Source organism: Danio aesculapii, chromosome 13, assembly GCF_903798145.1.
Source record: "Danio aesculapii chromosome 13, fDanAes4.1, whole genome shotgun sequence".
NCBI lineage: Eukaryota > Metazoa > Chordata > Actinopteri > Cypriniformes > Danionidae > Danio > Danio aesculapii.
In genome coordinates this window covers 43,154,801-43,181,382 of record NC_079447.1, presented here as the reverse complement: position 1 = coordinate 43,181,382, position 26,582 = coordinate 43,154,801, and the positions used below count along the sequence as shown (strand labels likewise).

Here is a 26,582-nt window from a genome sequence, read left to right as displayed (position 1 = left end):
ATGTTGTGTACCTGGCTGTATATCTTATAAGCGAAGAGAAAGCGACACGAATTTATCATTTCACCGCCTTCCGAGTGACCCGATGGTCCGTTCTGAATGAATAGTGAAAATAAAAAAGGATATTGGACCTCATTTTCAGCTAAGTTTAAGGGAAATGGCACGAGTTAGCTAACGTTTTCTTTCCAAAACACACGTTTTAGATGCCTTTTATCAAACTTAAGTTAATGAACTGATTCTTTTACTATATTAGACTTGTCATGATACAAAATTTGGGTACTGAAATGTAAGAAAAACATCCATTTCCCTTTAACATTTAAGCACTGTTGATGGCGTTTTTAAACATTGCTGATTTGCCATTGTTTTCACGTGCTCAACAGAAATGACTGTGATTGGCCGAGAAGGTCATCAGTTCACCCACTGCTGTTTACCGAGTACAAACACAGACGAGCGATCCGCTGATAAATCGACTGATCTTTGAAACGCTCGAATGTCCTATCAGTGTTTGCAATATGTGAAGAGCGGTATACTGATGACCTTCACAGCCAATTACAGTCATTTCTGTTGAGCACAGGTGAATACTATGGCAAACCAGCGCTCAGTGGCGCTTAAATGTTAGCAGGAAATGGAGGTTTTTAAAACTTCAGTACCGGTGTAGCAGTCGATTCCGTTCCCTTCTGGAATTCCAGTTCCCCCTCTACAAAGCGTGTCCGCTAACAGCGTATGCAGTAACAACCAAACACAACTGGATGTACGGAAAGCAAAGTGGTTCTAAAAGTACGTACTTTTTCCGAACTTGAAAATGAAAAGGACTAACATAACTGTAGGCCTACGTGCAATATTAGGGTGCATAAACTCAGGCATTATAAAAAAGCTAAGAATACAAGCAAGAACCAAAGAAAATATGTAATGGGAGTGTAAGATTAATTTTATTACGCTACTTTAACATTGCAAGACATGAAAGCATTGCCAACACGTTTGTCCCTTTTCATTTTCCATACATCCAGTTATGTTTGGGTGCGCTATTAGGGGACACGCTTCGCAGAGGGGGAACAGGAATTCCAGATGAGAACAGAATCGACTGCTCCACCGGGAAAACACTGTTATAGGCAACATGATGGTGCGCTTCAGAGGACTGCATTGTTTTATCGCTCATCAGGTTACATAGGCTGAAGCAGGGAAGCGTCCCCACTGTGTTTACCTGCTGCCCTGAACTGAAGCCTAGGAGGACACTTCAGCGTATTAAGCTGCGGTCACACCAGAGTTTGAGCTTCCAAAATTCTGTCGTATGTCGCTGCGAAAAGGATCGGGATTAAACAAGATGATTAGACTTTTTAAAAAGCCAGCAATTGCTTTATATTTAAATTTTCTGTCCAGAGAGGTTGTGTTTTAATCCTTGATTGGTCTCACGCAGTCAAGTGATGCGATTTTGCAGGACAGAGTTCACCAAGCTTGAACTTTGCACTGCAGCGAACTGCGAAACTGCATGACCCTGCATTTCCGGTCTGACGCATTCGCGTGTGTATGAATGAAAGACTATGGGAGGAAAAGCCCAGTGTGACCGCAGCTTTACCCTTAAAGAGGTTGTGATGTTGTTTGATGCCTAATATGCTTTTAATTGTTTAAATTAAACTGAACTGAATGATATTAAAAGTGATGTTTACACTATATCTGCGTTTTGATATCGCGGTAACAGCTGGAGGTTTGAGGTACACAGCATGTGGTTGCAATGTTTACAGTGCCGATCTTATACTTCCAGGTTTCTTCCCACCGCAGCTTCGCTTTCGTGTTTTAAAATGGCGGCCGCATTAAATAAGCGTATTAATGTACTTAATAGCATTTGGAAACCCTGAAAAAAATTATATAAAAAAATCAAGTGTGTGTGTGTGTGAGTGCATTGTGAATAGATGTATACATATGAAAGACTACATCTTAAAATGTGGATACATTTTACTAGAAAAGACAAAGCTGCCACTTATAGTATATATAGGCTACGGAAAAATGTGAAGGGTGCAGAGAGAGAGAGAGAGGAAAAGAAAAAAGAAACTACGCTACCACTACGCTATTGGTGCAGTGGTTTATGGCCAAGGAACTGTACAAAAGTGTATAAAACAGTTCAGTGCCAGGCATACTGTACAGATGGTTCTACACACTATTGCCACATTGTAGGCTACAGTAGCCTAAAACGCCCTGATGCAAAAACAAAGAGCTGCACTGAATGTTTTCTGTGGCAAGCCCCGCGGTTTGTCAAGGTTGATTTCAAAAGGTTTGTTACAGTTTTTTACGATTGCTAAAGCTCAATTTGGAAATTAATGCTCATTTTGTCAAAACACTACACACAATTTACACATCCACACAAAAACAGCAGAACACATCAGATATTAAGCAAAATAAAACACTTCATTCAAAACTTTACAATATAACAAAACACATTTTTAACACCATACGGAACACACACGTTTCATTCATATACGTCTGTTTGCTTCATTTACACACTGATGTAATCAATCTTAAACACCCGTATCATTTCTAACTGACTAATACTGCTATAATCTAGGTTTGACTTGTTTCAGAGATATTGCTATAAAGTACATGAACATACTGTATATGTATGCAAGCTAAATATTGCCCTATCCTAACTAACCATACAACAAATATAAAGCGTATTTATTCAGCTTTCTGGTGATCTTTACGTTTCAATAGCAAAAAAATAAATAAAAAAAACCCATCCGCTGTCTCCTGTTTACCAATCTTCCTCACTTTCGTGTTTCCTCTTCCTCTTACTGCAACATTGTCTTCCGGATTTAATGAAGACTAATATTTATAGCTATACTACTGTAAACATGTTTATTGAAGACCAGTGAAGTTCATACCTATTGCTTTTTATTGTGGTTTCAGCTGATTGATGTGTCTACAGTTTTGCATCAGTGTGCCTGCACACCTGATAGCTGTGTTTAACCAATTGGCTCGTGTGTTCAATTGGAAGCCTTTGCTTTGGAATTGCAAGGAAATTCCATCATGAAAAATTTGTGTCAAAAGCATCCAAGTGTGTTTAGTGATTTGCAAATCACTGTGTGTAATGTTTTGCAAAAAGTGTGAAGCTGACTTTGGGCTATCAGTTGTGAAGATCTAGCCTTGTGTTTTGCTCCTTGAGTGTACGGTTTTGCTAGTTGTGGGGAAAGTTCAATTTTAGCAGGAAAAACTGTAAATACATTAACGATTCTTTTGAAAAACAACTCATTTAAATATTCATTTGGATATGAAAAAAAAAAAACCCTATGCACTTATAACCCTCTCACGATTAAAAAAAAACTTGTATATCTGTATTTGTACGTCGATCAAAATTCTCATCAAAAGAGCCCACAATGCTCAGTAAACTCTCTGAAGCAGACCAACTCTGGAACATAACTTGCTCCAGAGCAGGTTATCTTCAGAGAGTAAGTTGCTATAGCTACTTAACATACCCCAAGAGTTACCTCCGTTTTTGATTATCCACTCACTTTTAAACTTACCCAGGTATGTTGCATAACCTGCTTTTATTAACCCCCGTTTATTTTTTTATTTTTTAAACTTTGTTTAACGGAGAAAAAATTTTTTTGAACACATTTCTAAACATAATAGTTTTAATAACTCATTTTTATTAACTGATTTATTTTATCTTTGCCATGATGACAGTAAATAATATTTGACTAGTAATATTTCAAGACACTTCTATACAGCTTAAAGTGACATTTAAAGGCTTAACTAGGTTAACTAGGCATATTATTGTATAACGATGGTTTGTTCTGTAGACTATCGAAAAAAATATAGCTTAAAGGGGCTAATAATTTTAATAATTTTGACCTTAAATGGCTTTTAAAAAATTAAAAACTGCTTTTATTCTAGCTGAAATAAAACAAATAAGACTTTCTCCAGAAGAAAAAATATTATCAGACATACTGTGAAAAATTTCTTGCTCTGGTAAATATAATTTGGGAAATATATATATAAAAATAAAATAAACATCTGACTTCAACTGTATATATAAGTGTGTGACTGGACAAACAACATAAAACTGAAAAGTCATTATTCAAAAAACATTAAGTCATTTTCAGTCACTACCACTGGGCATACTGCCCCGTCTGCTCATCTGTAGCTGCATCATCCCAGTCCGGTTTATAACTCTTTTCAAATAATTGCGGAAGACAGAGCTGGAGAAGCAGTAGATAACCGGGTCCAGTGCACTGTTTAGGTAGGTGAAAGCTATAGAAATAGAGAACAACTGACTGGTAATATTGTAAGCCTTACAGTACACATTTCCCAGTTTTTTTAAATGGAGTGCCATCAGTCCTGTTGCAACGCTTGGAAAAAAACAGAGAATGAAAACACCAACAATCACTAAGACAGTTCGAATTGCCCTTTGCCCTCTTCTGTCCTTGTCAATTTGGCGAGAACATAGAACACATGCAATTCTCACAGAGCAAAAGACCAGAAGTAACAGAGGCACAAAGAACTCCAAGACAAACAGAGCATAATGAAGTCGGATGCGTAGTGATGGCTTTTCATAGTTACTGAAGCTTCTACAAAGCGAAACATTTTTCTCCACAGTCAGAAGGGTGTTGGTCAGCAAAGGGATCTTCAGAGATATCACAACAGCCCAGATGAGGCAGGCAACACCAGCTACTTTTTTTGTGCCAACATGATTGATTTTGTGATGTGGGTGGACCACTTTGCAGTAGCGATCAAAAGCCACAGCAGTCATGAAGGCAATGCTGGCTGAACGATTGACTGACAGCATGAAGAGGTTGATCCGACACCAAGCATCTCCAAATATCCACTTCTCACCACGGATTAAGTTGTCAATACGGAATGGCAGGCTCACAAGAAGCATGAAATCAGACAAAACCAGGTTAAAGAGAAATGTGACATTGGCCCTCCAAGACCTAAAATTTTTGCTGAAGACTGACAGTGCTAAGACATTGCCAGGCAGACCGAGTAACAGCTCAATGATGAGGACAGGAGGAAGGACAGATGCCACCAGTTTCTGACTGGATGTACCACAATGATGTAAACTGGTGTTGAGCGTCATGGCTGTTCAACGGTAAGAGCTGTTTCTGAAAATACATTTAGCATTTTTATGTTTAGAATTTAGTTATAGAACAGGAAAATTATTCTGCTGTCAAATTAGGTAAATGGATTGTGTTGCAACTACCCTTACGTAGCCTACCCTTACGTAAAAAAAGTGATTTTGAAGTTAATTTTATTAGTTTTTTACAATAGCTATGACAGTTTTTTTCAATACATTCAACCAGTTTTCTAAACTCCTAATGCATCAACACATCTAAAACACGCGATGAGCAAAACGTGCCGGAAACAAACGTAAAATAACAGCCATTAAATTACAGACATTTACCATAAAATAACGAACTTTAAATTACAGAAATTTCCTTAAATTAAAATTTTGGTAAATTTATGTAATTTACCTCCGTTATTTTACAGTAAATTTCTGTAATTTACTGGCATTATTTTACAGTAAATGTCTGTAATTTACTGGTGTTATTTTACAGTAAATTTCTGTAATTTACTGGCGTTATTTTACAGTAAATTTATGTAATTTACTGGTGTTATTTTACAGTAAATTTCTGTAATTTACTTGTGTTATTTTACAGTAAATGTCTGTAATTTACTGGTGTTATTTTACAGTAAACATCTGTAATTTACTGGCGTTATTTTACAGTAAATTTATGTAATTTACTGGTGTTATTTTACAGTAAATTTCTGTAATTTACTGGTGTTATTTTACAGTAAATTTCTGTAATTTACTGGTGTTATTTTACAGTAAACATCTGTAATTTACTGGCGTTTATTTTACAGTAAATTTATGTAATTTACTGGTGTTATTTTACAGTAAATTTCTGTAATTTACTGGTATTATTTTACAGTAAATTTCTGTAATTTACTGGCGTTATTTTACAGTAAATTTATGTAATTTAGCGGTGTTATTTTACAGTAAATTTCTGTAATTTACTGCGTGATTTTTTGCTGTAAATTTCAGTAATTTACACACGTTATTTTATTTTACAGTAAATTTCTGCAATTTACCGGTGTTTTTACAGTAAATTTCTGTAATTTACTGGTGTTATTTTACAGAAAATTTCTGTAATTTACTGGCGTTATTTTACAGAAAATTTCTGTAATTTACTGGCGTTATTTTACAGAAAATTTCTGTAATTTACTGGCGTTATTTTACAGAAAATTTATGTAATTTACAGGCGTTATTTTATTTTACAGTAAATTTCTGTAATTTACCGGTGTTATTTACCGGCGTTCTTTTACAGTAAATTTCTGTAATTTATCGGTGTGATTTTTTTATTATTATTTTTTTTTTTCAGTAAATTTCTGTAATTTACTGGCACGATTTTACAGTAAAATTATGTAATTTACCCGCCTTATTTCACGGTATATTTTTGTAATTTATCTGCATTATTTTACAGTAAATTTCTGTAATTTACCGTCCGATTTGCGGATCATCACCAGTAAATATCATGCCTCTTCTAGCATGCAATCTGTTGTGTAAATAATGCCAGTGCATCTGTATCAGAGCCTGAGCCAGACACGGAAACCAAAGAGGACATAGCTAAACTTCTCGCCTGGTCTCTAACACAAAATTTGACAAGTGTCTTTCAAATATTTTTGGGTTATAAGCATGTGTAAGTAATACAAAACTTTCACACATCTTTTGTAAAATCAATTTCATTATTTCAAATGTAGAATGCATGGAAAGCAGCCGCATAGAGAGACCTTGTACGTGCAGAGAAGATTGTGTGTTTACAGGAGTTTGAGGGATAACATATGAATTTGTAGATAAATTGTTAATGGTGCCAAACACCATTTCATGTTGTTTACATCCTTGTTTACGTCCTTTTGTCCTTGCTACAACATACAGTTAACACTACAAACTATGATCGTAAGATATCCATTTTAACTAATAAAATTACTTGCAGGTTGTGGTTCACAATTCACAGCTTCTATTATTCTACACAGCCTCTATTATTGTTGAAACTGCTCCTCCTTTGAGAAGTTTTTGGCGGAATCCAGAACTGAACTTTATCTTTCTCTAATACGTTACACAACTCTGTGGACATGCCCTTTTGCTGCACATTTCCTTAGGTGTAAACTGAAGGGTTTTTGACATCATTAAGCCAGATGCATTTTTTTGTAGTCCCCAAAATTTGTTCACTGTAGGCTTTGCTAAGCTAACTCTGTAAAAGCCAATGTCTCTCTTTGCGTTGAACTTTGAAGCATCATACCTTCAAAGGTGTTATGCCCGCACAGCTACATTACACAAAAACTAAAGTTTAAAATACGATAGCATAGTGGACCACCCCTTTAACATACTATATGTCACTGCTAGTTATTATCAGTTTGGCAGTATTATCAGCTTAGATCAGTTTAGAGCTTTTTAAAAACTTCCTCTTTTTGAGTCAAGTATCATCAAGATTGAAAAAGCACGTCTTCAATACAGAAGCTTTCTTTTTTCTTTCTTTCTTTTTCAGAATTGGTTCAACAATCTGCAATATTGTATACAAAGTATTAAAACTATTTGTATTATTTGGTGCTTAAGCAACATTTAAAACTAACATGGAAAAATGATTAACTCTAGAGCACATGCACATGCAAGTGTGACACGCAAACAGCCAATCTCACGAGACATGAGAGAATCAGTTTGATTCAGATCTTGCAAGAAAATTGTTCTGTGATGAAGATAAGGCAATATAATGAATGATAACACATATCACATAGTTTAGACATGCAGTTTAGTCTAGACTAGCTGGGAAGTATGTAATAATATGTGAAATAGGCTGCTCAATTACGAGTAAATTCAACTACAAACAAAGTATACTTAGAATATGTAATTATACTTTTAAGTATGTGTCAATGACCAAGCATATGTCAAATATACAAAAACTTTTCTGTCAGCATAATTGAAGTATACTTAAAGAGCCCGTATTATGGGTTTTTGAAAATGACCTTCCATGTATGTAACACAGCTCTAACTGAAGGAAAATATCCAGCTAAGGCTTAATTCAGAAAGTGTTTAAAACTATTGATTCATTTATAAAAGAGTCAGTACGCTTTTTTGGTCCGCTTTTGGTGCGCACTCAGGTATGATTGCTACATTCACACCTACCCAAATGAACCACACCAAGAGGGAAAATGAACTCTACTGCGATTCAGCTGAACTAAATAAGGCAGGTGTGAAAGCACCCTAATTGTGTTTTGTTACTTGTAACCACTTGTACTGTATCTGGTTAACTCTTTATATTCTCATACGCGTCTAATGCCACGTTGAAATTACGGGAGTTTTCCGGGATAAATAACAAAATGGGTGGGTGGCTAGAGATGGGTCTGAAATACAGGAGACTCCTGGGAAAAACAGGTATGCTCACACATACACTGTGCACTCTGACTACTTCAATATTGTTGATAAGCCATGGTGGAATTGCTCTCTCGTGCTGAACGCTGTCGACCAATCGCAACAGGCTGTCATTGGTCCAATCGGCACAGATTAGCTTCGTGCTAAGGAGGGGTTTGGGAACAAATGAATCGCTGAACGAATCATATGGTAGTCGCTGGGATAATTAGGTAAAAATAAATGCAGATTATAAGACAATGAAAGTGTTTTTTTTGTCCTTGTATGCATATCAGCCTGTTGTTGGAGACCCTTAAAACCAAAATATGATATTTTTTAATGTATAATAGGGGCTCTTTAAGAGTAATATAATTCTAAAAAGAATATAAAAAGTAAACTCAAAGTATACTGTTTTGTTTGTTTAAAATAAGCAGTGTTGGGGAAATTTACTTTGTAATTGTAATGCATTACAATATTGAATTACTTTTCATTGCCTGGCTGAGGCTTAATCTCTTTCACAACTTGTTTTTTCTTTCTTTTTTAAGAGGAGCTGTGCAATTAACAACACATTATACAACCTACACATTCATTTACCTTAAAAAAAACACATCAAAAAAACTATTTTAGGATAATGTTATCTAAGAACTTCCTGACCCCAAAGCTCTACATGCCATATTCCGATTATTAAAAGTTTAAAGCAACATGTTTGCTACTTTTATACTATTTGTCTTAAGTAAAATCACTGACCATAGAGACAATACCCATTTCCTTTTCTTCGATGCATTCAAAATAATGAACACATTCTCTCCTTGACTACATGATTTATTGTGACTACTTAAATTTTAATTCACGAATTAATTAAATGAAAAGTAACTTGCGTTTTATTTTCAAAAAATAACTCAAATATTATTACTATTTTTTTTAAAGTAATGCATTACTTTACTCGTTACTTAGAAAGTAATATTATGTAACTCGCATTACTTGTAAAATAAGTATAAAATAAGTATAATAATAGTACAATTGAATAAACAAATTTTTTTGTAAGGGTTATTCACTATCCTTTATGAACAGGAAGAAAAACTTGTTGCAACAAAACATGATGCTTGCAATTTTTAAGGAAGTGTGTTCCTGCGCAATGTAAAATACTGTAATAGCAGAAAATGTCAAACATTGTTGCATGACCATCCACCACACCAAAATGATATAACCCAATGAAAATAACCCCAGTATATTGCATGACATACATAAAAGTTGAAGTTTTAAATATTTAATATATTGTTTTCAATCTATCTTGTTACTTATTAAATGAAATTACTATTATTATTATTAATATTATTATTATTATTATTATTATTATTATTATTATTATTATTATTATTAGTAGTAGTAGTAGTAGTAGTAGTAGTAGTAGTAGTAGTAGTAGTATGTTTTGGAATCAGGTCAGGGTTCACAAATCATTCCAATAACAGAAAAGGTATTTTGCTGGCAAGTTATTACATATAAAGCAGATGGAAATTTCTTTAACTCTAGAAAACAACATGGCAATTTGACACTCAAATCTGTCAAACTTCAATCCAGAAAATTACTTCATATATGGATAACAAAATACATTTTATAGGCTTTCCTCTGAGTGAACTTAGACAATATTATACATCAAATCTTAAATTTACGACGGCTAAATTTGTAGACATACAAAATCTTTTTTTTTACTCGGCACATGCAAGTATGTGCTTTGTCAGTATGTAAGGAAAAAGGAGCTTTCTCACATAACAATTTTATATATTGCTTTTGGTATTCGAGTTTCACTTTTTTATATATTTTTCTATATAATTTATTTTGTCTTGAGCTACAGTTTTAAATTAGTAACACTCTTCAAATGTATCAAATACTACAAATCTTTTATAACATAAGAAAAGTTTGTCATGACTTACCAGACTAGAAAAACTGCTAGTAAGCTGATTCTGTCTCACTTAAAGTGTGAAACAAGAGTTTTGCAGCTTCCTCTGTCTGAATCATAACAGCACCAGGAAGGCAACATCTCAAAGTCTTACTCAATCACTTTATTTTCTTTAATAATGCAATATGCAGATATGCTAGCCAAACTATACATATATACTGTATATTTATACATTTATTATTTTATGGAGTATGTATGAAAAATTTTGTGTTGGCACAAGTTTAATGTTCTCCTTTAAGGGAAATGTATATCAAAGCAAACTTCCTCTTTTTGTGTCAAAGTTAAATCCAGATTAAAAAAGGAAGTCTTCACCAATACAAAAGCTTGCTTTCTTTCTTTCTTTCTTTCTTTCTTTCTTTCTTTCTTTCTTTCTTTCTTTCTTTCTTTCTTTCTTTCTTTCTTTCTTTCTTTCTTTCTTTCTTTCTTTCTTTCTCAGAATTGGTTCAGCAATCTGCAATATTGTATAAGTATTAAAATATTAATATTATTTGGGGCTTAAGCAACGTTTAAAACTAACTAGGGTTTAGTGATTAACTCTGGAGCACATGAAAGTGTGACACGTGCAGTAAACAGCCAATCACACGAGACATGACAGTCAGTTTGATTTAGTTCTTGCAAGAGAACTGTTGAAATAAACTGAAATAAACACTCAATATAGCGACAGTTTGAGAAGAAACTGAAGAAAACTAACTAAAAGAAAATATTATTATTATTATTATTGTTATTATTACAAGTTATGTTTTAGATTCAGATAGCAACTTAAAAAACATTATACTGTATAGCATTATACAAGATATGTAGGGATAGTCAACATCTGCCATGCGTTAAAGGATATTAATGCACGATGTGGAGGCGAAGGACCCCAACGACAGCAAGTGGAGTGTGGTTGCCTCCGTGAAGTGCATTAAAATCTTTTATATGTACATATATACACTTCACTGTTGGTGGAGCTGTTGCTGACAGCCTGGAGCTCAGAGTCAAAATCTTTACATTCTATCCTTAAATTTAAGACTTTTAAAGACATTTTTAAGACTATTATGAATGAGATTTAAGACGAATAAAGCGCTAAAGGCTGAGGGATTCTTCAAATGTCCCAGATGGAAAAGATTTTTATTTGAGCTATTTAAAAAAAAAAAAAATGTACAAAATGATTTATATTACAATAAAACATTCATAACAAAGAATTTAAATATTTTAGATTTTATTTCTTAGCTAAATATTTAAAAAAATTGTGTAAAAACAAGCAAGCTCTACTTCTATCCATACACTTTTTCCCAACATAAATTTCTTTAAAATAAATTAAAATTATCAAATGTTTAGAAAGTTTTTAAAAATTATTTCAACTAAATCTATGCACAACTATCTGTCAAGGTTGGTGTCCTCCGCAGTAAAAATACATAGAGAACTTTTAAACAAACGTTATTGGAAGCAAATTATTTAAATCGTTATGATAAATAGAGTTAAAAATGACCTTTTTAAATAAAATGTTTAAAGTTTTATTGAGATGGATTGTTGGTGATTGTATGGTTTTTGACCAGATTGGCTAAATTAGCTAAACATAAACAACTGAAAATTAAGACCTGTTTAGAAAAGAAGACCTACAACACAATATTTCAGTAATTTTAAGACTTTTTAAGGCCTAAAATTTGGATTTTGAAATTTAAGACTTTTTAAGCCACCGCAGAAACCGTGATAAACTGCCAATTCGACTTTAAAATAACTATATTCTTGCTTGAAACACTCTTCAAACTTGATTTTGTGGCATAATTGATGAGTATTTTTCTAATTTTGCAGATTTTCCATCTGCCATTAAAAATAAAGTGAAAGTTCAATTCAGTTAAATTGATTTATTGATTGCATTTATTCATTTTATATTTGGTTAAAATAAGACATACACATATGGCTTCTGTTTCCTTAGATTACTTTATTCGTACACACACTACATTCATAGCTATTTGGGTGCACACAGATAAGTTCATGGTAATGTATGTTTTGTTAATTTGTTCATTTTCTTTGTGTTTTAAGTTACCATGCTGCAGCACCTGTGGGGAATGGTGGAGGCAGTGGTGCCAGATTGGAAATGTCAAAGTATCTAGAACCTCAAAATTATTGTAATTGGAGGAAGATTATCGTACACGAGTCGAACGGAGAGTATAAAGATATTATCTAGAGAAGTAGCATTTTGACACAATGTGCAAATAACCACAATATGTAAAAAAAGAAATAAATTAGGCATACCTTAGTGGGAAGGTTCGAAGTAAACTCCACCTCTAGTTGCTGTCGTTAGATATCTGCGTGTTTCCAACGTGGATGCCGTCATGGACCGGAACATAGTGCTGGTTGGCTTGAAAGCAGTGCACCCTCCTGAATTTTAACACACTCTTGAGGTGTGCACGAGCCCATTCAGAGTATCTGTAATGAGCCGATTTTGTGGCTTTGTTTTGATGAGATTAACTTGTGAACGTGTTTTTTCCAATGACACATGAACTGGGAAAAATGAGAACATCAAGGTCAAACTCCCCTGTCCTTCTCACTTTTCTTTTCAGCACAATTTTTTTTTCACTTTATTGCTTAAACTATCGACCTCAACCTGAAAACATGGCCGCGCGGCAGGAATGTTAACTTGTGAGAGAGAGCTATTCTCCATGTTGATTGGCTGAGAAGATGTAAAGTAAGATGAGATAGAAAACGTGTCTAACTCCACGTTCTCCTCACACAGTCGACAAAAGATGCAGCTAGATCAAAAGCCTTAAGATTACAATGAAATTAATTTTAAATGCCATAAAATTCTGAAATTATCGTACATTACAGGATTTTTTTCATTATTGATCGTACATCAAACAGAGGTCAAAATTATCATACAAATACGATAATTAACGTACGTCTGGCAACGCTGAGTGTAGGTTCCAGGTGTTGTCTGACTTTCTAAAAGACAGACGTGCCACGGAGATCGCTCTTTTAGTTCCATCTGCTGGTACCATCTAACATGGTTTGGAGAGAAGCTGATTGTTTAATTTAATCCTGTTCATTTCAGACATGGTTTATTTCTTTGATTTGTATTTAGTTTAGCTTGATCTAAGATTTATTTGATTATTAGAGAAGTCTTGAGTTAGATATATTTTTAAGTTTATTGTTGTTTATAAAGTGTATTTTCTGTTTCCCCTCTGGTGTTAAATGTGGACTAGTCCCCCTGTATAAATGTGTCTGTCATGTTCTATTTTTTGTTTTGTTTGATTTGAACTTTTTTTTCAGTTGACCTAATTGTTAAATTTTTATTTTTGTGTAACCTTTATGGCTATATTAAAGAGCCCCTATTTTGCATTAAAAAGGTCATATTTTGGTTTTGGGGGTCTCCAACAACATGCTAATATGCGCGCAAAGTCAAAAAACACTTTTTTTGTCTTATAATATGCATTTATTTTCACCTAATTATCCCAGCGACTCCAATATGAATCATTCAGCGATTCATTTGTTCCCAAACCCCTCCTTAGCCCGAAGCTAATCTGCGCTGATTAGACCGATGACCCAGTCTATTGCGATTAGTCGACTGCCTTCAGAGATGAGACTGAGAGAAATGCCCACCACGGCTACAGTATGAAGCATCAGAAAGTATGTGAGACACACATTCAGTATTAATCCACACTGTGGCAAAAGTTGAACTATTTTAAAAACTGTCCGCAATGCGTGCGTCAGGAACAGCTGATAGTGCCCATAGCAAAGACAAACAGCAGAGGATCGCCAGTTCAGAAACGCATTTAAAATTGGTAAAGGAAGAAGCACTCGTCACGTTTTTAACATGGTTTTGGACGCGATATGTGAATAGCCACATACTGATTTATCCTGAGAAATACAGTACGAGCACTGACCTATAATAGATACGTGATTACAAGCCACGCGGAGCGATTACAAGTTACAGCACACAATTAAACACATATTTTACAAACTACACAAAACGAGACAACAATTTTAATGACACTTACATGTTATGATCTGGAGGAAGTAGAAACTGGTCCATTTGAACTGTAAAAGTTACTGACAAAGTCCCTGTCAAATCCCATAGTCTCTGCTGCTCCTTCAATAGCAAACGGCCGGCGAATCCCGCATTGCAGCGTAGGTTATTGTATCAAAAATCAGAAAAGTGACAGGAACAAACACAGCACTAGGTCGGCTATTCTGTGGTATTTTTGTGAAAATGAACTTTAACCCTTTATTCCCCGCAGTCGAATCTCCATCTGTCAGTGATCGTCATCTTCACGTCATGATCAGTCTCGTGATCCCCTGCGCCTCTCCTAGTGTCTGAAGTGAAAGCGCTTTCACATTTTATAGGAACTGGAACTACATATTTGGTGATGTACTGCATCGAAGTCGATGTGATCAAACAAAAGATCCGAACCCAACTCAATTCGTTTGTTTGAATCTGAGTCAACTATTTTGCTAAAGAATCAATAGTTTTAAGCAAGGTGCACTTTTAGATTTAAACCTCAGCTGGATGGGAGCTCATTTTCAAATATCATAATAGGGGCTCTTCAAAATTAGGTATTTTGAAATATATTTCTTTAGTATGCCCCCTACTGCTCACTGATTCGGTCCTCACAACGCCTACTATATGCATTGGAAAACATAGACCTCAATGCCAAAAGAAGTGGGCTAAATATTTGACCTGTCTTCTGTGGGCCCTTGAGGTCTCCACACACAAATAGGCTTCACTGTTCAAATAATATTCATTTTATTCTGTTTTGTTACACAAAAATTATATTGAATTATTCATTAATTTTCTTGTCGACTTAGTCCCTTTATTAATCTGGGGTCGCCACAGTGGAATGAACGGCCAACTTATTCAGCATATGTTTTATGCAGCGGATGCCCTTCCAGGTGTAACCCATCACTGGGAAACATCCATACACACTCATTCACACACAAACACTACGGACAATTTAGCTAACCCAATTCACCTGTACCACATGTCTTAGAACTGTGGGGGAAACCGGAGTACCCGGAGGAAACCAACATAAACACTGGGAGAAAATGCCAACTGACCTAGCCGAGGCTTGAATCAGTGACCTTCTTGCTGTGAGGCGATCGTGCTACCCACTGTGCCTATATTTAAATATATTATTATATATAAATGATTATATTATATTATACAAAATTCTATTGAAAAATCAGTGGTGTGTAAAAAGTTAAAATCCATTGTGTCACTGGTCATCATCCTTAATTCATAATGTTAAATTTGACCCCAATGACCACTAATGTTAAATTTCACCCAAGAATTGTCACTTAACATGTTAATTTGTCTAATAATGTGTGAATTTGATGATTGTTGTGGGTCCGAAACAAATGTTCTCATCCATTTAGGTGTCTCAGTAGGGTCTCTTCCTGTCTGGGTCTTGAGCAATATACAAAGCAACACAATCCTGTGACCGCTTCCATTTATACCTAAAATATTCACACACAAGCACACACACGCACACGGTGGTTAGTCACACAACTGTGGTTATTCACATTGATGTAAATGTTTGTTCATGTGTTTTCATATCACTGAAATATCCCATCCAAAACATTGAAATAGGCCCAATGCCAATTCTACCCCTTAGCCCTACCTCTACCCCTTGTTTTGCACGTTCAAGTGAAGGGGTAGGGGTGTCCTAATTCTCTCGCACAAGGCTAAGGGGACGTGTTAGATACCCCTCGAAAGAGAGATTTTTCAGGACCACACTTGAAACCAAGGGGTAAGAAAATTTCCCAGAATACACCAGCCACAACGGCAGTACAGCTGCACCCGGAAGTAAGGAGATCCACAAATTAGTATTTTTTTGTCATTATTACGATTTTTTACAACAAACAAACACATGTTTTAATATATTCATAACCACGTTCATATTTACTGTCATGCTTAAAAAAACCCGCTAAAATACAAAACGCAAAATTTCGCTATCTATAATCCATAATAATAACTTCTGTATAGCAGTCCCACAACATTCCGACACTCGATGACACTCGAATATCCTGTCAGAAAAGTCTAGTGGCTGGGAATGAGCTTTTTACAGTGTCTGCTATAATGTTAATGTTGTTTTTAGTGTGTTTATGTAGATAAATATGGCTACGATCTTATTGCCACATGATATCATTATGATAATATAATATATGCCTTCAGTGATTTCCTGAAGATAAATACCAAAACTGGATTAAATAAACACAACTGGAATTACTACAGCAGTCGCCATCCTCTGATCTCATATGAAGCAAGAGCTCACCATGACGTATGATGACGTGTGCAGGTTTGTAGTGCTGTCCCACTTCTTAGGGGTAAATTTTGAAGTCCTTCCCCTTCACACTTGGTTTCAAGGGCCAAGGGGAAGGGGAAGAGGTACAAAAATAGAATTGGGATTGGGCCATAGTCACTTAGCCTTTATTCATTTGATTTGTTAAATAAAACCTTGTTTGTGTACAAATGAGTGCATGCTTACTCTGTCTCTCCAAAAATAAGAAGACAATCCCCTGCAGACATGCTGTACTCTTTGTCATTCATGAAGACGCTGGACAATCCTTCCTGAAAATGCAATAAAACATAAGTAAGAAACATAAAAAAATGCATCTTTTAAACCATTTGTTAAGCATTGGCAAATAGTTAATTCATAATTTATTAAACATTAACCCTATTAACCCTACTAACATCACAGTTTATCATGATTGTTTTGCCACAAATTTCAGAACTCTAGACACAAAATTAACAACCATTGCCGAAATTGTTCATTATAATAGTTCATATAAATTGTACATATATAAAATGTCATATATGTCAAAATATTGCCATTTTTTCAACTATTAATTTACAAATATGTACATATTTGTTACATAAACATATATGTATATATCTATTACAGTTTTTTTTTTTCAATCATTTTGGCAAATTTTAGAACCCTGCTGTCAATTTTCAAATCTCTAGACACAAAATTTACAACCATTGCCAAAATTGCACATTTTTCCAAATCTCTTAACTCTTTCTTTAAATGCCTGGATACAATACACAAAGATACTATACAAAGATACTTTCACCTTTTCAATATAACACAATTTAACATCAAATTGATCCCATTTCAAAATGCAACTCAAACATTACATTTAAAATAAATGCATATTCATTTACTTAACATGATGTTATTTTCAACTGATACAAGCACTCAAAATGATAAACAACTATTGCATTACTCGATGCGTAGAAGCTGATGTAGAATATTACCTGTTTAGATGATGAAAGTTTCAGGATAGATCAAATGACATCAGTTACCACAGAAGATGACCCAACTGGACTACATTATCTATAGATTTTATCTTTATTCATCCTTATTCCATATTCATGGTTTCTTTGTTCCATGTTCACTTTTATAGACAATGTTTGCATATTTGACGTTACTGTATGCACGAAAGCCCAATCATAGCAAAACAGCAGACCAATTTACATAGACAGGTCTCTAACATGGGACACTCATGTAAACTGGATCTGTGAAAAGCTTCACCAAAGACTGTATTTTCTACGAAGGTTATGGTTTTATGGTGTTGATAAGAAAATCATGTACTTATTTTATCAAGCTGTATTTGAAAGTGTTATCAGGTATGGTCTATCTACATGGTATGGCAATCTTTCTGTAAATCTGAAATCAAAAAATGTCAATATTATCAGAATTGCTACAAGACTAATAGGACCTGAAACTTTTACTAGAATACAAACACTCGAGCTATACACTCTGATTGAAGCGAAAATAATTTTAAGTAACCCATCTCATGTACTCTTTCCATTTTACGATCTTTTACCTTCTGGTAGAAGATACAGAACTTTCCGCTGGAAGCAGAACAGACTGAAGAACTCTTTTATTCCAGTGTCAATGGGACTGTTTAACACTGATCAATAGTGCATATAATTCTTTTGCATCCTGACTTATATTGACTTATATCTTGACTTAAAATTTCCCCTTGAGGGACAATAAAGTATACAAACAAACAAACAATGTCAGGACTGAATTCACATTGACAGAAGGTTCTTCCCAAGATGTTTGACTAATGAAAACACCACTGTGATGTGAAGGAGAAGCTGTGACCAAATCCACAGCCCCAGACTGATGGAAACAATTAAATCTGATATAAAATATACGCAAATTACATATGTGACATAGTAATTCATATGGATATTACATATATGATAGAATATTGCAAAAATTGCCATTTTTAAAATCATATTAGAATTACAAATATGTAAATATATGTTACGTAAATATAATACCTGTTACAGTATGTTCTATATTTTACCTACAAATATATCACCTATAATTTATATAGGTGTCCATATATGGCTGTATATGAATGCGCACACACGCACACACACACGCACGCACGCACACACACACATCCAAATCCAAATTAATGATGAAGAATGTGATAACACCTTTTTAACCGTAAATATACACCACAGTAGAACAATAATGTTTCAGGGAAAATGAAGCCTGTCTCATCTCTGTCCAAGATAACTTTAATCAGCTCATAGCTCAGAGCAACAGAGACAGCCAGAGAAAGCAGACCATCAGCACATCAGAGAAGCATTCTACCCCAAATTCCAGAGCACTTACCCACAATTCACTGAGTTAGACAATAAAATAAAACACAACTGCAATGTTTACTGGACAATAAAACACAACTGCAATGTTTACTGGACAATAAAACACAACTGCAATGTTTACTGGACAATAAAACACAACTGCAATGTTTACTGGGGGAAAAAAATGATTGTATCCTTCTAGTGGCACAATACTGTACATTTACGCCTGTCTCAAAAAGAGAGCAGACCAATAAAAACATAAGTGATGCGCTTGCAAACACACACACACACACACGATAAATTTGTATTTTACCAGCTGCCAGATCCAGCCATCAGTTTGTCTTCTATATGCAGATGTTCCAGATCCAAACAGCAGTGTCTAAAAGGCAGAAAGTGTCAGTCAGCAAATTCATTACTTCCATAATGTGGTTCTAGACAAAGCCTAACTACATTTATAGCTCAATAATATAACAACACATACATTAAAATGTGGTTCAATTCCTCTAGATAAAAAAACAGCAATCCTTAATGGTGATAACAGTTTCAGTTTTACACTATACAATACATTCCAATATGTAAAGGCTATTTAAAACCTTGGTAACACTTTACATTAAGGTTTCTAATCATATCCATCAATGATTACAGTTTTTCACAGACGCTAGGACACATTTCTCAACACTTACTATAGGTCAGTTTTGCAAAACTCCTCACACAAAACCGTCTTTCAGCTTGGCAAAGCAGTTCATTTCACTTTCAAACTGGACTACAGCTACCAAAACACTTTCTTCAGGTCTCAAATAAACTCATTCTTCCAGAACACTAGCAAAGGTTGACAGTCAACAAACACACTTTGTCACCAACAAAACAATGACCTAAAACACTAACAATATGTAGCATTACACGGTGTTTACTTGTGTAAAACAAAGACACATCTGTTTATAACTGCAATTTGTGAAGTTTCACAAACTAATTTTGAGAGGAGCACGTGATATGACTGACCGCAGCTGGTCTCTCATCTACAACCATTAGTTAGCCAATCAGATAATTCCAAACTCACTATAAGTAGCCTGAGGAAAAAAATACTCCCTTATCTTTGTTTTCCGAAGAAACCCTCCATCCACCCCTTCTCCACCTTTCTTCCTTTACCACAACGAGCTCTCGAGAACTACCTGATCTCGTACTCCCCTTTCATGCTCAATTGACCAGACGGGAGCCCTGGGCTCAATTATCTCTGAGCTCAAGGTTCTCTCCCGAGACAGCATGCCTAACCTGCTAACATTTGTCAAAAAATATCTAAGTGTGAACTCTTAAAATATTGTTGATAACTGTAATATGTTACTGAAATGAATCAGACATGATTTAGAATTCCTCAATATTTTATGTCATTCATTTATTTTTATTGTTTTGTAATTCCAAAATACAAGAATTTGTATACACACCATCCACTGATACAGATACAGTAGTAATGCTAATCTGGCTGGTTAAACTGCATTTTTAGATTTGAAATATGTTTCAATAAAATATTGCTGTTGAATTTTGCTGTCTTATTCAGCTTTGCATTATGTTATTGTTTTGAACAGAAGTTAGTAAAGATGCAAAGGCAATAATGTTTTGCTGTCCTTGAGTCAGACTCAGTTCATCAGGTGGAATGCCAAACAAAGCAAATTCTGCACATGGCTTAAAGGGCCACGAAACCCCCATCTCAGCATGGTGTTTTCACACCTCTAGTTTGGAAAAAGTCAGGGAAGTGGGTGAGTCCAGCTCTGTTTAGGTGGGAGTGTCGGGGGAGGGAAAGAGGGAAGATTTTGCGTAAAAATGGGAGTTTCCATTTGGGCACACGCTGATTTTCACAGAGGCAAAACAACACACAGACACCGGGGAGATAGACAGTGACTGTGTTTACATGGACATCAGTAATCAAATTATTTGCCAAATTCTTAATTTGTTGACTTTAACTGCAGTTGGGCACTTTCACTTTCTCTCAGGAACATTTCATGCATGCCCCTGTGACAAACGAGATATTGGATGCGAGGAACTGCCTGAGAGTGTAGTTTTAATGGAATGTTTGATACCACATGGCGAATAGGGAAAAAAAACCTTGACATTTCTCAGTAACTTAGATACACTCGGTAGGTAACATATCGTCAGAAAGCCGTGTGTGTATAGACTATTCTGTCACAAAATGCGGTGAAAATCCTACACGACGGTAATAGTTTTATTAAGGTGTTTACATGTTTACACTCGAAGAGCAGCATTTACATCGGATCTTTTAGCCTATAATGTTGTACTATAATATTGTAGTGATATTAACGCACTGTAAACTTGGTAACTATATAATTTTGACTAAAATATGTCTTTAAAAACTGAAAGAGTACTGCTGACGATACTAACTAACTTTGCCATCTGAATAAACAAACAAAGACCGCTGATCACTCACTTACCAAATCTGTAGCGACAGGACAATCAACACCAACTGGAACTGTGTCTTTTTTAAAAGGAGACGAGCAGCAAATCCGGATTTCACCATTTCCCGATGAGAAAAGCTCTCAGGTAAAAAATGTCCCAACGTATTTCCGTGGCATGCATTGTAATCCACATGTGAGTCCAGCTGCGCTCTCATAGCGGGAAAATATAAACAAAACCTTCGTTGCAGCAACTTATAAACGCAACACTGACGACCCCTGTCTCCAAACAGTTCTTGTACTTCTACTTGTTTTAGCAACACATCGTGGCATCTCTCTGCCATCTGAACACTTTAACAGGTAAATCAGTCTTCGAAGCTATCATGCTTATTAATGAAGTTGCACCGCATACACAATAGAGTGCACTGATTGGTTTGAACCAAGTCTTTCTCATGAATTAATGCTGCACACTCAGAGATGTCACGATGCACTCGCCTGTACAGACATCCAGTCTCCATGCTGGAATACACGCAAGTATCTAATCACCATGACGCAGATTCAAAAATTTCAAACCGGAAGAACGAATTTGCTCAAAATAACGCAAAAACAACAAATTTTCACTTTTTTTTGTGAAATATATGTGTCCTCAGGGGTGTAGTGGACATTTTAAAAGTGGGGGGGACAGCTGTATAAAATCCAAAGGTTTACATTCTTAATCACCTTTTTCCAAATGGTCTGCCTCTAAAAGTGCAGGGGACGTATCCCCCCGTCCCTCTTGGTTGCTACGTCCCTGTGTGTCCTAATAGTGTTTTTAGCAGTGTGGGACACATATATGACTGTCAACCTCTCAAAAATGTGTTTTGGTGTTTCGTGACCCTTTAAGCAGTACTTCATACACTTTAAACAATTCTTTTCTCACTCTGACACAGCAACTGCCAAAAATCTTTGTACGTACGGGACATTTTGCATGTGTTTACATACTGTTTTAAAAACTGTTAAACTTAAGTTTGTTGGCCGCACACCTCCATTGGAAACAACAAACTTGTGCGATCTCCATCAGTTGATCTTCCTCCACAGCCATGGTGGATTCACCTGATTTGTTGACAACTTGGTTGCGGATCCATACCTTGGCAGTTCGTGGGTCCTTCACTGGGCCTTTTCCCCTTAAGTTAGCAAAGAAACTTTCCAGAGTCGTCTGTTTATTACTCATTTTGTTGCTTTTGGGTTCAATTTGGGCAGTCAAGTGACCGAGATGTAAAATACGGTCATATTCCAAAATAAAAGACTTTTCGAAATAAATGATGGTTCAGACTCAGACAATAAATAAAACGGAAATAATTAATGATTTCTTGTGTGGCCTGGTACCAATTGATCCATAGACTGGTGGTTGAGGACCACTGAGCTAGGGGATAAAATGAACTAAGGCAATATAATAATTCTCCTAATTGTCCACTGCTAAGAAATTTTTAAAATATGACGCGACCCCCCACAAAACTCGCCAAGGCCCCCTTGTGGGCCGGGACCCCCTATTGGGAACCGCTGAAGTAGTACACTGAACAACACTACATTTATAATTTATATATTAATCGATCCAGTAAATAGCTTCATAGCTTAACCTGCAGTGTATAGAATTATCTCTTTATATAATTATTCAGAAACACTGATCTATATTTTTATCAATTTGCTGTTTTTTTCTGTTCTTTGTTATGGTTATATTGAACAGACAGACTCTCTTCTATGCATACAGTTGAAGTCATAATTATTAGCCCCCCTTTAAATTTTTTTTCTTTTTAAATATTTCCCAAATGATGTTTAACAGAGCAAGGAAATTTTCACAGTATGTCTGATAATATTTTTTCTTCTAGAGAAAAGTGTTTTTGTTTTATTTCGGCTAGAATAAAAGCAGTTTTTAATTTTATTAAATCTATTTTAAGGTCAAAATTATTAGCCCCTTTAAGCTATATTTTCTTTCGATAGACTACAAAACAAACCATCGTTATACAATAACTTGCCTAATTACCCTAACCTGCCTAGTTAAGCTAATTAACCTAGTTAAGACTTTAAATTACCCTTTAAGGTGACTACTAGTATCTTGAAAAATATCTAGCAAATAATTATTTACTGTCATCATGGCAAAGATAAAATAAATCAGTTATTAGAAATTAATTATTAAAACTATTGTGTTTAGAAATGTGTTGAAAAAAATCTCTCTGTTAAACAGAAATTTGGGAAAAAATAAACAGGGGAGCTAATAATTCAGGGGGGCTAATAATTCTGACTTCAACTATGTTGTTGAAAATAACTCACAGTCAGACCTGCAATTAATTACCAGGTTATCATCTGACTTTTTAGCACACTTTCTTCTCACCTCAGTCTCAAACTGTGCTCCAAACATATCCACTGGACAGCCACTGGCAAGGACAGGCTTCTGCTTTTCCACCCACTCTCTGAAGCTGAATGGTGTCATCACATTCATTGTGTTGAGCGGGTATGGTGCTGGCTTGATGGGATTCGCTGCAATCATTAAATAGTTACTGGATGAACAGATTTATTAAATTAATAAATATACAAGTTAGCAGTTTACATTGGATATTTCACATGAACGTAAATACCTGGATCAGGTTTTCCTGTTTCATTCTCTTTGGAATCCATAAACCTAAAATATACAAAAATCTAACTTGTTATTTGCAACCACATATTTCTGCACAGAATCTTAGAGGAAACAGAGATGCCAGGGCATATATACAGTTGAAACCAGAAGTTTACATACACATAACCATTTAAAAAAAAAGTCAGATGTTAATGTGAAACTTTTTCTCTTTTAGGTAAGTTAGGATTATCAAATTTGTTTCTGTTATGCTTAATAGCAGAATAATGAGAGAGATATTTTTTTGAGAAATTCTTATAACTTTTCTTGAAAGTCAAGTTTACATACAATAAGATTATTATGCCTCTGAAAAAGCTCAGATGATGGTGTCAAGGTTTTGGAAGTTTCTGATTGGCTAATTGACAACATTTGAGTAAACTAGAGGCACAACTGTAGAACAGTATTTAAGGAAAACCTCAAACATACTGCTTCCTTGTGTGACAACATGGGTAAATCAACAAGCCAGAATCAACAAGATTACAATCTGCTAAATTACACGGGGAAAAAGACAAATTTTTGGAGACATGTCCTGTGTTCTTATGGAACTAAGATTAAACTGTTTGCCCATAATGACCAGTGTTACATTTGGAGGACACAGGGGAAAGCTTACAAGCCTAGGAACACCATCCCAACTGTGAAGTATGGGGGCAGCAGCATCATGTTGTGGGGCTGTTTTGCTGCAGGAGGGACTGGTCCACTTCACAGCACAGATGGCATCATGAAGAAAGAACATTATGTAGAAATACTGAAGCAACATCTTAAGACATCAGCCAGGAAATTAAAACTTGGCCACAAATGGGTCTTCCAAACAGACCATGACTCTAAGCATACTGCCAAATTAGTTCAAATGTGCTTTAAGGACAACAGAGTGAAAGTTTTGGAGTGGCCATCACAAAGCCCTGATCTCAATCCTATAGAAAATTTATGGGCAGAGTTGAAAAAGCTTGTACGAGCAAATCTGACTCAGTTACACCAATTCTGTCAAGAGCAATGGGCCAAATTTCCTTCAAACTATTGTGAGAAGCTTGTGGAAGGATACCCAAAACATTTGACCAAAGTTATAGTTTAAAAGCAAAGCTAAAAGAAATACCAAGGTAATGTATGAAAACTTTTGACTGTCTAGAAATTAATTTAAAAATTCTCTCATTATTCTGGCATGTAGCAAATGTAAATGATTTAGGTAATCCTAACGGACCTAAAACAGTAAATGTTTAATATGATTTACCATCAGACATTTAAAAAAAATAGTTATGTTTCTTTTTTTAGAGTGTATGTAAACTTCTGGTTTCGACTGTATTATGTAAAAACAAACCCTTATTATTAGGCATGTGACAAGATCTTGTGAGATTAAATCGTGACGAGATTTCTCGTCGAGGTGAAAAGTTGTCTCATGAGTTGTGATGGAGCGAGAGGGCACTGAAGCACTGAAGATTGGAGGCAGGATTTGATTTGAACTGCAAATCAAGTGCTTTGCTCAAACAGGCAGGCTGGCCTCGGGAGTTGCGCGTGTCACTCGGTTGGGCGGGCAGTTGAAGTAACTGCTTTTTCAGTGAGTTCAGTGGCCGACGCGTCCAACAGAGGCTACAACTGCAGCCACACACATTAACCATGCTTCATGTCCATGCGGTGGAATAGCATTTTAGATATGCTTAAAGTCATAATCATCATAAACACAAATGGAATACATATGGAGTATTCCTATTTCAGTCTGTAGACTGTAAACAATCTATTACCGTTGTGTAGGTCTTTTAGCCACATTTTGCAACAAGATAAGACATGCACACACGACTGATACGAATCAGTAAAACACCACAGACACATCGTCACCTTGGAATTATAAGGTTCTATCTGCGTTCTGAATGACTTTGAGATATTGAGCTTAAAAATGTTTCATTCCATAACAAACAGTATGTGTGAAAGATTTGTTTTATTAAATAAAAAGTCTTAAAATGTAAACAACTTATAAAAAACATTCCATAATGTAAATAAGTTGTCATTTAATAAGAATATGTCAACAACTCACTTTTGACAATAATGTCAGATAAAACCTTATAATTCTGAAGACATCTCTAAGCACACACACACACACACACACACACACACACACACACACACACACACACACACACACACACACACACACACACACTAAATCTCTGAAGACTTGAGACACACATTTATGCTGTTGGCCTGTGGTCTCAAATTACATTAAAACAAACTCTCTCTCCCAGGATTGTGCCAGGTTGATCGCAAACTGAGAGCGGGGATGGGGGTGGCGAGGTTGAGCCCTACCTGTGTACGTGGCTGCTCTCTCCTATCAGTCTTTACTTCATATTTGCATTCAGGAGCTCAGAGTTTGTGACGGGGCATGAATGAAATCTTGCTGAATGAAAGTAAAACTGCTAAAAAAATAAAAAATGAAATACCAAAATTTACAGGAATTTTAAGTTCAATTTGTGAAAAGGAGTTCGATTTCTCATGTGAAAGACACAGGGGATGTCTTTTACTGCACAGAATTTATTAAAACAGAAAAAAATAGAAATAAAATAAAATAGAACTAAAATACCATTCATTACAATTTTATAAAGCACCTAAAT

The 26,582-nt window shown here is 35.3% G+C and overlaps 2 protein-coding genes across 5 annotated transcripts in view; both read right to left on the bottom strand.

Annotated features, from left to right (window-relative positions):
- Positions 1-3,647: 3,647 nt before the first annotated feature.
- Positions 3,648-14,959, bottom strand: hcar1-3 (hydroxycarboxylic acid receptor 1-3). 2 transcript variants are annotated; one of them, XM_056470629.1, is made up of 2 exons: positions 12,585-14,959; positions 3,648-5,090 (listed from the first exon to the last, which is right to left on the bottom strand). In XM_056470629.1, exon 2 carries the CDS (start codon positions 5,063-5,065, stop codon positions 4,088-4,090), a length of 978 nt encoding a protein of 325 aa, XP_056326604.1. In that variant the 5' UTR covers positions 5,066-5,090; positions 12,585-14,959; the 3' UTR covers positions 3,648-4,087. The 2 variants fall into 2 exon arrangements, with proteins under 2 accessions (XP_056326604.1, XP_056326603.1); XM_056470628.1 differs by lacking the exon at positions 12,585-14,959 and adding an exon at positions 10,321-10,441.
- Positions 14,960-15,055: 96 nt separating this feature from the next.
- Positions 15,056-26,582, bottom strand: part of haao (3-hydroxyanthranilate 3,4-dioxygenase) — a 32,028-nt gene continuing 20,501 nt past the window's right edge. For all 3 annotated transcript variants that reach the window (XM_056470633.1, XM_056470631.1, XM_056470630.1), the window contains 5 exons: positions 23,951-23,994; positions 23,707-23,852; positions 19,250-19,315; positions 16,814-16,896; positions 15,056-15,782 (listed from right to left, as the gene is read on the bottom strand). In XM_056470633.1, coding sequence (XP_056326608.1) covers positions 15,707-15,782; positions 16,814-16,896; positions 19,250-19,315; positions 23,707-23,852; positions 23,951-23,994 — 415 coding nt within the window. In that variant the 3' untranslated portion in view covers positions 15,056-15,706. The remainder of the gene's footprint in view (positions 15,783-16,813; positions 16,897-19,249; positions 19,316-23,706; positions 23,853-23,950; positions 23,995-26,582) is intronic.